Genomic DNA, 16,601 nt, shown 5'->3' with positions numbered 1-16,601 from the left:
TTCTATTTAATTTTAACCACTTCAAACATAATTTAATAATTAGTTCTCTAAGGTATTTTTCATTTTATCATACCTTAATTATACATTTGATTTCCTTTGTGCGATTTCTTTCGATAGTCTCTCAAATTATTTCTAAAACACACATTTGTTAGTTTTTTAATATTTTTATTTATTATTTATTTTCATCATGTAGAATAATATTTCGATATATTCTATCTAACTATTTGTTATCTTATAACTCACTATTAATCATACTGTAATTTTTTTCACTTTAATTGTATAAATAACTTTTATTTACTACAATATAAAAATTTAATGTGATTGCTATGAATATTTTTTTGTCACTATCCAACATATATTGAAGTTCAAAAGATACAAAATCTATGTCAAAATTTTATTATTATGTTTATTATTTGTTCTTTGTGTCATTTTGATGAAGTGATGTATTATAACTTTTATTAGTGTATAAAAAAGAGATTTATTATAATTTAAAAAATTGAAGTAAACAAACATTTAAAATATATTTTAATTTGAATATTTGTTTTCCTTTTATTATTATGTTTATTATTTGTTTTTTGTGTCATTTTGATCAAGTGATATATTATAACTTTTATTAGTGTATAAAAAAAAGATTCATTAGAATTTAAAAAATTGAAGTAAACAAACATTTAAAATATATTTTAATTTGAATATTTGTTTTCCTTTTATATTTTTTTGAAATATTTTTTAATTTTATCAACTAAGTTCATCAATGTTGTAGTTTGCAAATTTAATAAATGTTTTGGTTCACATGAAATTTTATTTGGTATTCTAATATAAAATTTAAACAATTATAATTTATTTTAAGGTATTTGGCATCGAAGAAAATCCTCCTAATATTGAATATTTCATAATATTATGTTTTCTTTACCGTAATTTTTTTCTTTTATAAAAAATATTGAAGTAGTTAGAACACGGGTACGGGTATGGGTATGGGTACGAGATTATACCCATTACCCGGTGGGGATGGGGATGAGAAAAAAGTTTGATACCCGTTGAGTTTGGGTATGGGGATGGGGATGAATTTTTTATGTGGGGATGGGTATGGGATAGCGAAACCCGTCCCCGCCCCGCCCCGTTGCCATCCCTGATACCACACCACATACACAAACCAAAAAAAAAATAGAAATGTGATGCATTATATTAATGTTTTTGACCGAAATCATTAATTAAAAAAGAATCTATTTATACATTATTATATTTCAGGATCTACTGTATTTAAATTATTATAAACAAATTTAATTTTACATTTGGTAGATTTGACATTTTGTAAGTAATAGACGATAGTAAATTAGTACCACAAAAATCTTAACCCAAAATTACTTTTGTAGAGCATCATTTTTAATGAAGTGAATAAGAAATAACTTCTTTCAGTATTGTAATTCCAAAATACAGTTACTCCCTTTGCAAAGAGTTGCCTAAAAAACTTAACAACGTAATAACATATAGCATCAGACATCAAGAGGTTAAAATAAAAAAAGAAGTATATATATATATATATATATATATATATATATATATATATATATATATATATATATATATATATAATAGCAGTACTGTGGATATAAGATATTTTTGACTTATTTCTGAATTATTTTAGAACATATAGGATACGTGTTTTTTAACATAAAAATATGACAATTATCTTTTAGTATTTTGTATATCTCATCGTTTAAGCTTTTAAAGTGTTATCCTAAAAAGTTTCGGATCATCCCTTGCCCATTTCTAAATATAATTATATTTTTAGAATCCCATATACTTCTCTTCCTTCTCTTCATAGCTGCTCAAATAACTTTTCAAATCTCATTAGCTTTCTATATTCATATTAAACATAAAAATTGATTTAAATTGCGGTAAAATTTGTTTATATAGTGTTGTTTTATAACAAAGATTTCAATCAAGGTTAGATGTCTCAAAAATAGATAATAAACTGATTGTTAAAGCATAAACGACACATAAATTGCAAGAAAATTATATTATTTTCTTGTCTAAATTTTCTTTTGTGGTTACATAATTCAAATCACTCATAACATATAATATAATGCACTGATATTACTTTTAGTTTTGATATTGTTATATAAAAATCCCCTTTGTTCTCCATTGCATTTATTTTATATAGTATAACCTTGAAAAAAAAAGTTAACTAGTGATGTGGTAAATGTCTATTTATATTCGAGTAAGATGGAGAATGACTTGAAAAAAAAAGAAGGCGAACGTTAATAGGTGCTCTAAGCACATAATTGATAATCATTTATTTTATTATTTTTATATTAAAAATTAAAATAATTAACTCTATTACTTAAAATAATATAAATTAATATAATAAATTTTATAAAAATAAAAATATTTTTTGAAAATTTTAAATAATATCTCCTCATTCAATAAAGTCTCAAATTTATATTTATTTTTTTTTAACTTTTTAGTATTTTAATATTATTTTTGTTAATTTAATTTTTTACGCTTAATTATATTTTAATTTTAGAACACTAAAATAGAGTTATTTAATTATTTTTTTAATTTTTTATTTGTATATTAAAAAGATATTGAATACAATTATATAATATTTATAAATATTTTTATTTTTTAAATAAAAGAAAATAAGGTAAAAATTCATTTAATATCATAATTAATATGAATTTGTTGTAAAGTTTTATATTAATTATTCTTAAACAAAAACACCTATCAACATGATCCTAACAAAAATTATAAATTTATCAACAAACAACTAAAATTATATATATATATATATATATATATATATATATATATATATAATACAATGCTAATCATTAAGAATAATAACATATTATAAGAAAAAAGTTTAATCATACGAATTTGTATATTGATTTTTCAAAGAAAAATCATTTTTTCATAATATAATCTTGACAATTTCTTCTTATAATCTAATATAATATAATATTTTTCAAATATTTTTTTACTTTTTATTTTTCAATATTTCTGAATCACTTAAAAATTGATATCTCAAATTATAAAAAAAAACTATCAAAATATAATTATAAAAATATCATAATTAAATTATCAGAATTTAATTATCAAATAAAGAAAAGACACAAAAGTTGGAAGTGTTGACGCAAGTTAAGAGTCACTACTACCATTTGTTTAGGGATGACAAAAAATATTTGTATTGGTGGGTATTCATAAATAAAATTCATGATGGATAGTTGATACATGCAAGTATTTGTTATTCACAAGTAGCGGATAACGGGTATTTTAATACCCGCTTATAAATGGATCGAGTACAAATATTATACTATTCGTACCTATGGGTTTCCATTACCGTAAAAAATTAAAATTAAAATTAAAATTATGTTTTATTAAGTTAAATTTAATTAAAAGTAAATTAAAATTTATATTTTATTAAATTAAATTAAATTAAATTTATATTTAATTTATAATTTTTTTAATTTTATTTAAATTTAATTTTAAATATTTATAAAATATATTTTTTTAAATATTTGTGGTATCCGTGGTCACTCACTAATTTTAAAATACGTACAAATATTTTTTAAACAGGTACAAATATAAATAAGAGAATAAATAACAAATGGATTTTTTTATTATAAATTAAATTACACATCTTTGTAATCTTTCTCGTAACTTCTTTATGGACGACTCCGATAACAATTTCCGACTAGTATAGTTTGCTACTATAATTTATTTTTCTTTATTTACCGCATCATCATTTTATCATGTAATAAATACGGTGCACGCAATTTAAGACTGCTCACTACGTGTAAAGAGGTTGGTCAACTTTGCATTCGTAGGCATTGTGTTATCGTATCATTTTAAGTTTTAAAGAAAGGAAGTATTTATTTTTTCAAAATTATCATTTGTTAGTATTTTCAGCCATATATGTCAATGTTTAAATTTGTATATTTTGACAGGTTGTTAATATTCAATTAAATGAAATATTATATATATTTATATACATATATAATAAAACACATTGTAGTAATTATTAGATATTTTTTTTCAGGTCAATTTTTACATATTTATTCTGCGATCAAATAATTTATATTTAAAAAATATTAACTCTAAATTTTATATGATTTATTTTTCATGTTTAAATATTTAATTTAATAATTTATTGAAAGTCTCATATTGATTGATTAGAAATGAAATAATCATAATATATATATATATATATATATATATATATATAATATGTAAACTTTATTTTACACATCAATTTTTTGGATTGAGTTAGATTTAACGAAAGTTATAAAATACGACAATTGTTTTTATTACGTGCTAGTATAAAAAATATGTTGTATTATCAATAAGTATGTATTATTTTGTAAAGACTATTAGTTTAAAATGTAATTGAAAATATTGCTTTTGTAAAATTTAACTTTTCCACATATTTAAAATTTTTAAAACTGTAAAGTTAATTTTTGAAATTTATGATGAGTTAGAAATGACGACAAGAGATGGTTAATAAAAAATAAATGATATAGAAATTAGAGTTATGTGCTCTTTAAATATAACTTATTCTTTCATTCTTTCAAGTAATAAAAGTTATAAATGTACGAAGATCAAACAGAAAATTGGTTTCAATAATTATCAAGGTGGACTAAGGGAATTTGGATTCGTACTATGGACACACCCGAAAAATCCATTATAAATTAATATTTTTTTCTAATATGATTAGGAAGTTTGAGTCAAACTCGTAATACTGCATCTAAAGTTTGCAAATCATAACAACTTACTTCTACTATGACTAACTGAGGGTATGTGTACTAGAAGTGGGAGAGGTGAGGGGAATTAATTATAGAAAGATATACAGTTTATATTATTTCATTAATTTTAATCATAACTATACATTTTATTTTGCGTTATATACATTATAGAAAGATAAATTTTATTGCTGATAAAGAAAGAAGAAAAACTATACATTTTATTTATATGATTAAGCTTCATTCATATTTTTATCTTTCACTTAACAAAGTGGTGTGACTAAGGATTTATTCAAACCTTAACCTAGAAGAATATAATTCAGTGTTATATAATATATATATTCACCATGTCTTGCTCGCTTATGAATATCACTGTACATATTTCAAGGTCAAGCAAGTGGCAAGTGGCAAATGACAATTTCAGGAACAAAATTCCAAAACCAACAAACAAATAATAATTGAGCTTCCACACACAGTGTCGACCACGTTCAATCACCTATACATATCACATTTACTTTCTGCCTTTCACCATTTTTCTACTTTAAAACACTTATTCAGCTAACAATTCAATTTTTTTTCTCCCAAAAAAAAAAGTTATAAATCAATATTCAAAAAAGATAGAGTGAGAAATCCAAGTTGGACACATCTTGTGCTGTAACATTTTCCCTCTTCATCATAACCTTATTTGCTTCTCTAGAAAAAGTCACAAATATCATAGTTCTGTTTAGCTTCAATCAAAGCGAAAAAAGCTCTTCTTTCTTTTCTAACTGCAGTACTCTTGCTATCTCTTTTTTTCTGTGCGAAAGATTATTGAAAACCTTCCGTTTCCATCTTTCTAATAAGGATTCCATGTAGAAGAGAAAATATGTATTAAAACTTAATTTTATTACCCAACACACGATCTGTCACTTCATTAGAGTTCTACAACCGATCCACACTCAAATGAAAATTAAGAAAGAAGAGCGTCAGGTTTACAAGGAGGAGGTTTCATAGGGAGAACAACACCAATGAGATTGGAGTCTAACCATATAAGACACTGACACCATTCTCAACCCAAAACCTTAAGGCAATGGGTTTATGGGTCTTTATTCTTATATAGTGCTCCACTTTCTCAATTCTAACCGATGTGGAACTTAGAATCACACTTGGATTCCTAACGATGAGAATAAAAGAGTGACAGAGGAAACAATGTATCTTATCAGCTAAAATATAAAAATTTTATTGGTAGAAATTTCACATACAATACAAAGGGACTTCCCAGGGAGTCTTTCATTTCAATCATGACAAAGATAATAACAGCAAAAACCTAGTACGAACGAAATGTTCGTTGGCCAAATTTCAAGCAGCAGAGGGAACACTAAGTACACAGAATAGTGATGAATAACGAATATAGCAAAATAGAGAAGCTTAGGACATGGTGATTTAAGTTTATGAAAGTGTTTGTTTAGTTGCAGAGGAAATCCTTAGGAGTTTTCTTTCCACAGTAGTTGAGGAGCAAGTTGAGCTTGACGGGAACATTGAGGTTGATGCCCAAGATGTTAGCTTTGAGAGCGGTGCAGAGGCAGACGGCGGCTTCAAGATCGGCGAGGCCGTGGATGAGTTCGCAGCACGGCGTCTTCGGTGGCTTCCCAAGCTGCACGCCGATCAAACCCAACACATCAGCGCACACACCAAACTTAAGGGTGTCTGCAGGGCAAGTCCCATAGTTTGTGGAAGGTGGCTTTGGCACAGGTGTGTATGGTGGGTGTTTCGGAGCTTTCGGTGGTGGGTTGCATGGCACGTATGTGCAGCTTACCACACTGAAAAACAAGATGTTCAGACACAACACAAGAGCAACCTTTGAAGCCATTTCACACTGCTGTTACAAGTTCTTCACTCTTGCAACACTGTTACCACTCTTGCTTTGGTTTGGTTTGGTGCGTGAGATTGGAGAGGAAGGAGTGGGGTTTTTATAGGGTGAGATTGGTGAGTGTCTTTCAATTTTAAGGTTTAAAATAATTAGGCTTATTTGGAGGCCCATGTGAGTGAACCCATTGGGAGGAAATTGGACACACTGGCATCGGGTCATCATTGAATAAGGAATATAATTAATAATATTAACTATGGAATCTCATGTGCATTTGCAATGTGGTTAGTTCCGAAGTAAAATCATTTCACGCATATGTTAACTCTTATGAAATTTTCAAGGTTTGGCCACAGTTAAAAAAATAATGCACTTTTTAATAACTAAAATTAATTTTAACATAAATATTAAAAAATAAAAATTTAGAAGATGTATTGTGAAAATTATCATGGTAAAAATTTTGTTAAGGTTTCTAGATTGACTAATGCTGTAGACCGTATAGAGTCGTCAATTTAGTCCAATCTATAGGACATATGGATTGAGGCAAAAAAAGTCTACAAGGACAAAAAGTTTTAAATTAAAAAGTTCATGGGATCAAAAAGTTCACAAAAGTCTTGTGGGTTAGGGTTGGCTCATGAATTTTCTCTTTAAATATGAAAAATATATTATTAGTTTTTAAATATACCATAAACTTTTAATTTAGGTCAAACTTGTGGGTTCGACCCTACTCACTCGTGGACCCGACCTGGATCGTCTCGACCATCAGCTCGTCTCAACCATCAGCACATGCTGGCCCGTCTCGACCATGGGCATGGCTTGACCTGTCTCGGCTATCGGCCTGGGCCGGCCGTATCATAAGTCAAGTTGTGTTAGAGAAAGATGTGAGAATTAAAAAAAAAAATAACTCAAATTTCTTTGCTTAAAAATAATTAATGAGGTATTTATAGGTATTGATGGAGAAATCTAAACTCTCTTCATGGAGATTCTCTAATTAAAGCTCCAATAGAAAATTTTCTAAGCCCTTCTTAATTACAAACTTTATACATTTTCTAGACCTTACTTAGGAAACTCAAAAGACATTTTAGACTTTTCCTTATTTTAAATTATAATAAGAATTCTCCTCCTTAATTTGAAATGTTCTTCTCCACAACAATTTTTGCTTTTAGCCTTTGAAACTCTTTAAACTTTAGTGATTTAAGGAAGATATCTCTAACTTTATTTTGTGACTTGACATATCTGAGCTCCACTTCCTTTCTGTAAATAAATTCTCTAATGAAATGATATCTCTTGTTTATATGCTTGCTTCAATCATGAAATACCATATTCTTTATCAGTGCTTGTGTAGACTTGTAGTCTTTTACAACAACTCATGCTTTGTATTTTTTCACTTTTCTAATAGCATTCCGCTTACCATTGTATACTCGTTTTCCTCTAATCGCTTCATGACCTTTGGAAAGGGTTGTTAATTTCCAAAAGTGTCATTTTTCTCGATTGACTTGATCTCCTCTTCTGTGACACGTCTCTACCTTTTATCTTTCATAGTTTTTTAAAAATTTAAAATTTAATGACTCCGAATCTATTTGAAGGCAATTGTTTCCTAGAAAAATGTATATCTTGGACATAGTTGAAATTTATTAACAATTTAATTACTCACATTAATTTGTTGTGTTTTCTTTCTTAACATTTTCTTCCTTAACCATTTAACTATAATTTATGAATTTTATCTATTATCTTTCTTTTCACAACATTTATAAAACAAGTTTTTGTAAATTAATTTTTAAAAATTTTGGATCTCTCATTTTTTAATTATATAAAGGTCTCTCGATTTTTTTTTCTAGAATTTTTATTCCTTAAAATTTATATATTTGTAATCTTGTATATATTTTTAGTTTTAAAATATATTGAATCACTGTCAAACTAAGATCAATATTATTTTTAGTTGGTTTTAAAATATATTTTTCCGTCTATGATCAATTTAGTTACTTTTAATTAAGTTCTTAATAATTTTTTGTAGTATATTGAATCCTTAAAATTTTAAAAGTTTTCAATCGAGTTCCTACAATTAGGTGTGACTGTTAATTTTGTAATGTCACAATTATCTTGCATTATCACTCCCCATAATATTTTATTTGAAGAGACCTATCAAATATTTCCAAATATTTACAGTATTTAACAAAAAATATTTTTAAATTTAATTAAAATTTTAAAATTTTAAAAAAGTAAAATAATACAAATTTACAAAAATATAAAACATGTAACAGTAAAATTATGAAAACAAAATTTAAAAATTTAAAAATTTAAAAAATATAAAATTAACAAAATTAACAAAATACAAAATTATAAAAATATATAATTTCATAATTACAAAATCATAAAATTTAAAATTATAAAATTATATAATTATAGAACTAGTTAAAAACTGTTAAATTATGAAATTATAAAATTATAAATTGTAATTTATATCAAAAATTTTATAAAATCATAAAATTAAAACAATAAAAATTACAAAAAAATTAAGAAAAAAATAAAAATTATAAAATTATAAAACTTTAAAATTATAAAATTATAAAATTATAAAATTATAAAACTATAAAATTATACAACTATTAAATTATAAAATTATACAACTATAAAATTATAAAACTATAAAATTATAAATTAAAAAATTATGAAATATAAAACTAGAAAATTAATAAAATTAAAAAATTTACAATTTGATAATTTTGTATTTTCACCTAATTTTACAATTTCACAATTTCTGTTTATAATTTGGTAACTAGTTTTATAATTTTATAATTTCATATTTGTACATTTTATAATTTCACTATTATCAAATTATATATTTTTATAATTTTATAATTTGTTGATTTTTGTAATTTTATATATTTTTAATTTTATTATTTAATTTTCATCATTTAGAGTTATATGTTTTATATATTTTTTTATTTTTACTTTTAATTTTATAAATTTAATTAAATTTAAAAACAACTTTTGTTAAATACCATAAATGTTTGGGAAAGGTGTCATCATTAGGGTCTTTTGCACCGAAATATTATGTGACAACATTTATGAAGGAAAACACCTTAAATATTTTTATGGGGAAAGATTTCTCGGTCATCAAGTCTTTTATAACAAGATATTATATAGCGACATTAATGGAGGGTAACATTGCAAAATAAATGTCACATTACAAAGTGAATTGTCATGTTTAAATATATAGACTCAATTGAAAATTTTCATATGTAATTGTATGGACTCAATTAAAATTTTTTAAAACTTTAAGAATTCAATAGACCATCAAAATTTAATAGGAAGTCAATTGAAAGTTCTCAAATTTATTAGAGACCGAGAAACTTAAACTATAATTCAGCCTTATTCTAAATCTGATGAAAATGTTACGATAATTATGTATGTATCTTATTTTTACTAATATCTTGTCAGATTTAAAGTAACAAAAATATATGTTGAATTGAAAATTGAAGAAACTTACGAAGGATTAAGAATTAAAGAATTACCTTGCGCTAAAATAATTAAGAATTCAAAAAGTTATTATTTTGTAAAATGTAAAAATTCAAATTACAATTAAAGTTATTTTATCTCTAATATTACTTAATAGAAATGTTCATTGGATCGAGTTACCCACAGGATAATTCACTTCGACCCAATTCAATTTAATTTAATTAGATTGAGTTGAATTTATCATGGAATTAATTTCAATTCAACTCAAACAAACTTAATTTAAGTTATTTTACTTTTTTTAGTGAGAACAAATATATTAAATAAGAACGATTAGATCCTTTCAACTCATATACATAGGAGGAAAAAGATGTGATGTTCATTTGTTAACAATCTTTTTCAATTAAGTTTATTGTCTATTTTCCAATTTCAACTCTAACCATTCCAATAAAATATTTTATTAGTGACTAATTTTAAGGATACAAAATAATTAGTCACTATAGTGACTAATTTATTATTGGTAACTAAAATAATTTCAAAATTGGTCTTTAAATTAATTATTATATTGAATTAGTTTTTAAATTGTTCACTAACATTAGTTACCAAGATTTTATCTACTAAAAAAATTGATCTCTAAATTTGTTTCATTAGTGACCAATTTAAAAACAAATTTAAAGACAAATTTTATTAGTAACTAAAGTCTTGATAACTAATGTTCATGACTAATAAAATCCAATTTACTATAACTTATTAAAAAACTATTTTAATTATCAATAACTTTTAATTTATAAATTGATATCTAAATTTGTTAATATAGTAATTAATTATTTTTGTCGTATAAATTAATTACTTTCTATATCTATATCAATATTTATACTAATAACATTACAGATATTATGGCCCAAACTTTTCAGCTACAAAAAAGTGAAGTAACACTGTACTTTCTTTCGTCGCTCATAGTCTTTATTCAACATATGAACCAAATGATTATGCCTTTTAATAATTCGATACTTTTGTCAAAGAAAAATTGGGTTGTGTTTGATTTAGTATATATGAACAAATTAGTAATGACTTGAATTCTTGACTTGAAGCAATGAATTAACTTTTGTCAATATTATGTTATTTTTTAATTAGGTTATTATTTGAAAATTACAACTTTTGAGAAAAAAGTTTTCAAAATAGTGATCCAATGAACTCAACCCAATCTAATTTATCTAAGAGTGAGTTAGATTGGATTAGATTTTAAGATAAAATAAAATATGCAAAATTCTAACTCAACTCGGTATTTTCTTTTTGATTTGGAAACATTCATGCCCATATTTTACCCAATCTAACCTACGAACATCTTTATTAATTTATATATTAACTTTTTTCTTAGTAAAGGAATTCAGGAATACTACCGAATACTCTTTCCTCCAACTTCTTTTTTCACCAAACTAACTTTCTTTTCCTTATTTTTCTCTATTTACATAACAATTACGTTGTCCAGATTTTTCTTATTCATTTTGAGTTCATGGATTATATATATATATATATATTAATTATGTTATAAATTCTCGATAATACTCAATAAAATTTAGTTTTTTCAATTAAATTTTCACACTTAACTTTTTCTATTAATATGGTGATGCGGCTATTAAATGACTCACATGGTTCTTATATTGTAATGTTACTTGTCAAATCGAAATTTTTCACATAATTAATTGACTCATGACAGAATCATATTTTGACACGTGGCATTTTTTTTAATTTAAAAATTAAAAAAATTAAAAAAAAATTAAAAAAGGTTAAAAAATCACAAGCTGACACATGGCAAAACCTTAATTTGACACGTGTTAGCTGTTTTTTCAAGAAAAAAAATTAAAAAAACCACGAGTTGACACGTGGCACACACTTAACGTTGTCAATGATACTTTAACGAAAAGGACCAAATTGGAACAAATTTTCAAAAAATATGACCCAATTAAGATAACTTTGAAGTTGAGGACCCAATTGTAGATTTTGTAACGAAAACGGGGACCTTCCGTGTGATTAAACCAAAATTATTTTATAATTATACAATTTTAAATTAAAATAATAAAATTATAATTGTCCAAGGGTTTAATGCAAGATTTTCTCTCTCTCAAGAACAACTAAATCTATTTAGTTAAATAAAAGTATTATGTGAGAAAGTTTGTATGAATTTTATGTGTATAAGAAGTAATGTATTAATTTTATTGAAAAATTTATTAACTACATGATATTTTTATGAATTAAGAGTTTTATTTTAACTAGAAATTTAAACTTTAGGTTTACGTGCTACCAGGAGTTTCTTATAATCACTAAATTAGAGACTAACCTAAATGTATGCTTTTAAAATCCTTATTTTTTAGAAATATTCTTTGAAAACTTAAACATGTTAATTATATTTTCTCATATGTCAGATAAATCGAAAAATTCCAATAGAAGTATAAGTTTATAAGAATTTTTCAAAAAATAATTATTATGATTTTATAAAGTATAAAATTATGATATAATTCAAATAATAAAATCATAATTTTATAATTATACAATTTTAAATTAAAATAATAAAAATATAAAATTGAACAATTATAAAATCATAAATTATAAGATTTCAAAATAATAAAATCATAAAATGACATGTAATGACAGGATAACAAGATGACATGACTAGATAATAATTACATTTTTCCATTAACAGAAAAAGTCAATCACAAGAACTTCAATTTAAAAAAGAATTTTTTTTAGTACTTAATGGACAACAAAAAAATATCGAAGACTCAAGCCAAAGTTGTCAAAGTTTTTCAGAAACTTAAATATAATTAAACCTATATATATATATATATATATATATATATATATTCTTATAAACATTCAATGTTGATTGTACCCATTGTTCTTCTCATAAATATACAATAATTCACCTTAAGTTCACTATAATAACCATTCAATTACTATATTGTTGAATGTTTTTGTCGAGAAAGCCGAAACAGCAGTAAGTTTTTCGCTGATAAAAAAATTATTTACGTGTCTTCTCCACACATTTAGGCACTTCTCACGAAAGTTGGTTATAAAAGTTATATTGGAAAAACATTCAACAGTATAGTAATTGAATGGCTATTATAGTGAAATTATGGTGAATTATTGTAAATTTATGAGAAGAATAACGGGTACTATCTACATTGAATACTTTATTTCTTTTATCAATAAAAAATAATATATACAATAAGGAACACTTGAATGTTCCAATCCGTTGGCCATCTACACTCAATACTTAATTTGTTTAATTTATCTTTAAAATAATAAAATAGCATCAAAACAATATTTTTGAAAAACCAATTGGTCGAACTAAAAACAAAAATAAACCATAGAATCAATTTAAGAAAACCGCCCAAAAAAAAAATACTATGCAAAAAAACTAGTTAAACCATTAAAAAAATGTTCACAATACGGATTCATGAAAAGTGATTAATACAGCATCAAATTGACTTTTTCTTAAAAGGACAAAATCGGCACTTGTCATTTTTCTATCTTATTCTAAATGTTAATGTTAATAATTGTGATATTTATGGTTAAAAAACTTTGAGAGTTATGAAAGTTATATTTGAACTTTTTGTTCGAACTTTAAATGTTAAGAATGTAGAAAATCATGTTATACCTTTAGTTTTTAATATTATGTATAATTATTTTATCAATTGACTCCCTCGTACTTCAATCATAATTAAACATTAAATCTTGCAACCATTATATTTTCCTCCCTTCAATAACAAATTCGATGGGACTTTATTGGAACATTTACAATATTTCATCCAATTATTTACAAGGTATAGTATAGGACAAAAATTCTTTCTCCTAGGATCTTCCGCGCTTATTTTCTGAAGGAAAAGATGCCCTTATTTTCAACGAATATTTCCATTTTGAAACGTATACATTACTCATAAAGTAGTATACTTACTGCGACTGTAAATATTATAAACTCTCATAATTGTTATACGTGTAATATGTCGGGATGTGATGAATATACACATACATAACAAGGTGAAGCAGGTTGTGGCAAATGACAATTTTAGAAACAAAATTCCAAAACATAAATCAATTATGATTGAGCTTGCCCACCAAGAGTCTCAATCATGTTCCAACACAAAGGTTAGAAAAACTTATTCAGCTTTTATAATCCATAATTTACCTACTTGAAACACTAAAGTGGCAAATCAGTTCCGTCATATCATTTGCCATAATAATTTCACAGGTGAAAGAAAGTGAAAATCTTCTACTTTGTTCTTTTCCTTCTGTACTCTTTTGCTCTCTTTTTATGCGAAAGATTATTGAAAAGCTCCCATCTCAATCTTTCTATATGCAGTCGGTTTAGAAAAGAAAAAGACGATTAAATTAAGAACAACAAAACCACGCGCCGTCTCTTTCTTTTGTATATATGAAAAGAAAAAAAAAAACGATAGAGGAATACTTAATCTTATAAGCTTAAATGTAGAAATTTTATTGGTAGAAATAGCACTTAGAATACAAACAACTATTGAGGCTAACAAAAAGACCCAGGGAGGAGTCTTTCAGTTTTAAACCATGACAAGGATAATAATAGCCAAAACCAGTAGTACGAACGAAGTGTTCGTTAGGTAAATGGCAATAGCAGCAGAGAGGGAACACTAAGTACACAGAATAGTGATGAATAACGAATATAGCAAAACAGAAAAGCTTAGGACATGGTGATTAAGTTTATGAAAGTGTTTGTTTAATTGCAGAGGAAACCCTTAGGAGTTTTCTTTCCGCAGTAGTTGAGGAGCAAGTTCAACTTGACGGGAACATTGAGGTTGATGCCCAAGATGTTAGCTTTGAGAGCGGTGCAGAGACAGACGGCGGCTTCAAGATCGGCGAGGCCGTGGATGAGTTCGCAGCACGGCGTCTTTGGTGGCTTCCCAAGCTGCACGCCGATCAAACCCAACACATCAGCGCACACACCAAACTTAAGGGTGTCTGCAGGGCAAGTCCCATAGTTTGTGGAAGGTGGCTTTGGCACAGGTGTGTATGGTGGGTGTTTCGGAGCTTTCGGTGGTGGGTTGCATGGCACGTATGTGCAGCTTACCACACTGAAAAACAAGATGTTCAGACACAACACAAGAGCAACCTTTGAAGCCATTTCACACTGCTGTTACAAGTTCTTCACTCTTACAACACTGTGGTTTGGTTTGGTGTGTGAGATTGGAGAGGAATGAATGGGGTTTTATAGGGTGAGATCGGAGAGTGTGTTTGAATTTTTAGGTTTAAAATAATTAGGCTTATTTGGAGGCCCACGTGATGATGTGAGTGAGGTTTGGATGAAAATTGTACAAGCTGGCATTGGGTCAGCAGGGACGAAGGAATATAATATTGTATAATATCTAGTTTGGAGCTATATACCGATTTGCAGTGTGGTTAGTTGTCAACTCCATGAAATCATTTCACGTATACTCGTTTCCGAAATTTCAAAATAGATTGATTAGCTTTTACAATGGATAATATATTTGCAGGTTTTTGTCATTTTTGATAGATTATTGAAAATGAATTATTACACGAGCTAGGGTTGTTCTTATTACTCTGTACTTGTCTCTTCCAACTCAACTCCTGTCGTCCAACAAGATACGAAATTACAGTTAATATGCATATTAGGAACTAACTTATTTGAAAGTTGTGTTCCTGAGGAATCGCTATAAAACTGTGTACACACATGTCAGCCGATCCATGAGGCTTGTTGTTTAAGTAAAATTTCTTTGTCCAATTATGGACACTGGAGTTGATGATGTTCATCGATCTATGAAGGTTTTTTTTTTTTTTTTTATCTCAAATAAATGTGATTAACAGTAACAGTGCAGGTGAAGTTTGAAGATGCTGTTTCTGATCATGTGCAAGACTGAACCCTCAAAATACAAACCTTTGGACTGACCTGATTACAAGAGGTTCATGAACCATCACACACTTGTTTAAGTTTTTGGAAAATGATGAATAATATATCTACATTAACACTCTAAACAGAAAAGTGTTATTAAATTTATCGATATTCACATAATATATCTACATGGACTGGCCTGATTACAAGTTGTCAAGTATTATAAATTTATCGATATTCATAATATAATTATTTTAAAAATATATTAATAATAAATTTTAGTTGTTAGAAAGTAATAATAATAATAATAATAATAATAATAATAATATTATGTATAAATCAAATTACATTAATATAACTTTATCAAATATTACAAAACTAATTTTATACCTTTTGACTGACATGATTACAAGAGGTCCATTGATATAATTTATTAAAAATGATATTAATTTTTTTTAAATAATGCAATTTAAAAATATATTTTTAAAAAAAAAATTAATAAGGGTTAATTTCTAAAACAACAAATATTTAATCATTTTATAATAAAAAAAATTATTTAATTATTTATTTATTAAATAAAAAAATTTATTAAAGATTAAAATTTTCTTAAAAAAATATCATGCCATATACTTAACAATTACTGTATCTCTTTTAAATATAATAATATAAACAAAGTAGTGAAATG

General features: G+C 25.7%; 2 protein-coding genes across 2 annotated transcripts; both read right to left on the bottom strand.

The window, feature by feature from the left end:
* Positions 1-5,934: 5,934 nt before the first annotated feature.
* LOC114176532 (14 kDa proline-rich protein DC2.15-like) lies at positions 5,935-6,674 on the bottom strand. Its single transcript, XM_028061603.1, has one exon. The coding sequence runs from the start codon at positions 6,586-6,588 to the stop codon at positions 6,184-6,186; it is 405 nt and encodes a 134-aa protein (XP_027917404.1). The 5' UTR covers positions 6,589-6,674; the 3' UTR covers positions 5,935-6,183.
* Positions 6,675-14,509: 7,835 nt separating this feature from the next.
* On the bottom strand, positions 14,510-15,265 carry LOC114175593 (14 kDa proline-rich protein DC2.15-like). The gene has a single exon (XM_028060349.1). It carries the CDS (start codon positions 15,188-15,190, stop codon positions 14,786-14,788), a length of 405 nt encoding a protein of 134 aa, XP_027916150.1. The 5' UTR covers positions 15,191-15,265; the 3' UTR covers positions 14,510-14,785.
* Positions 15,266-16,601: the final 1,336 nt, after the last annotated feature.

Source organism: Vigna unguiculata, chromosome 3, assembly GCF_004118075.2.
Source record: "Vigna unguiculata cultivar IT97K-499-35 chromosome 3, ASM411807v1, whole genome shotgun sequence".
In the NCBI taxonomy this organism is placed as follows: Eukaryota; Viridiplantae; Streptophyta; class Magnoliopsida; order Fabales; family Fabaceae; genus Vigna; species Vigna unguiculata.
This window is presented reverse-complemented; position numbering and strand designations above follow the sequence as displayed.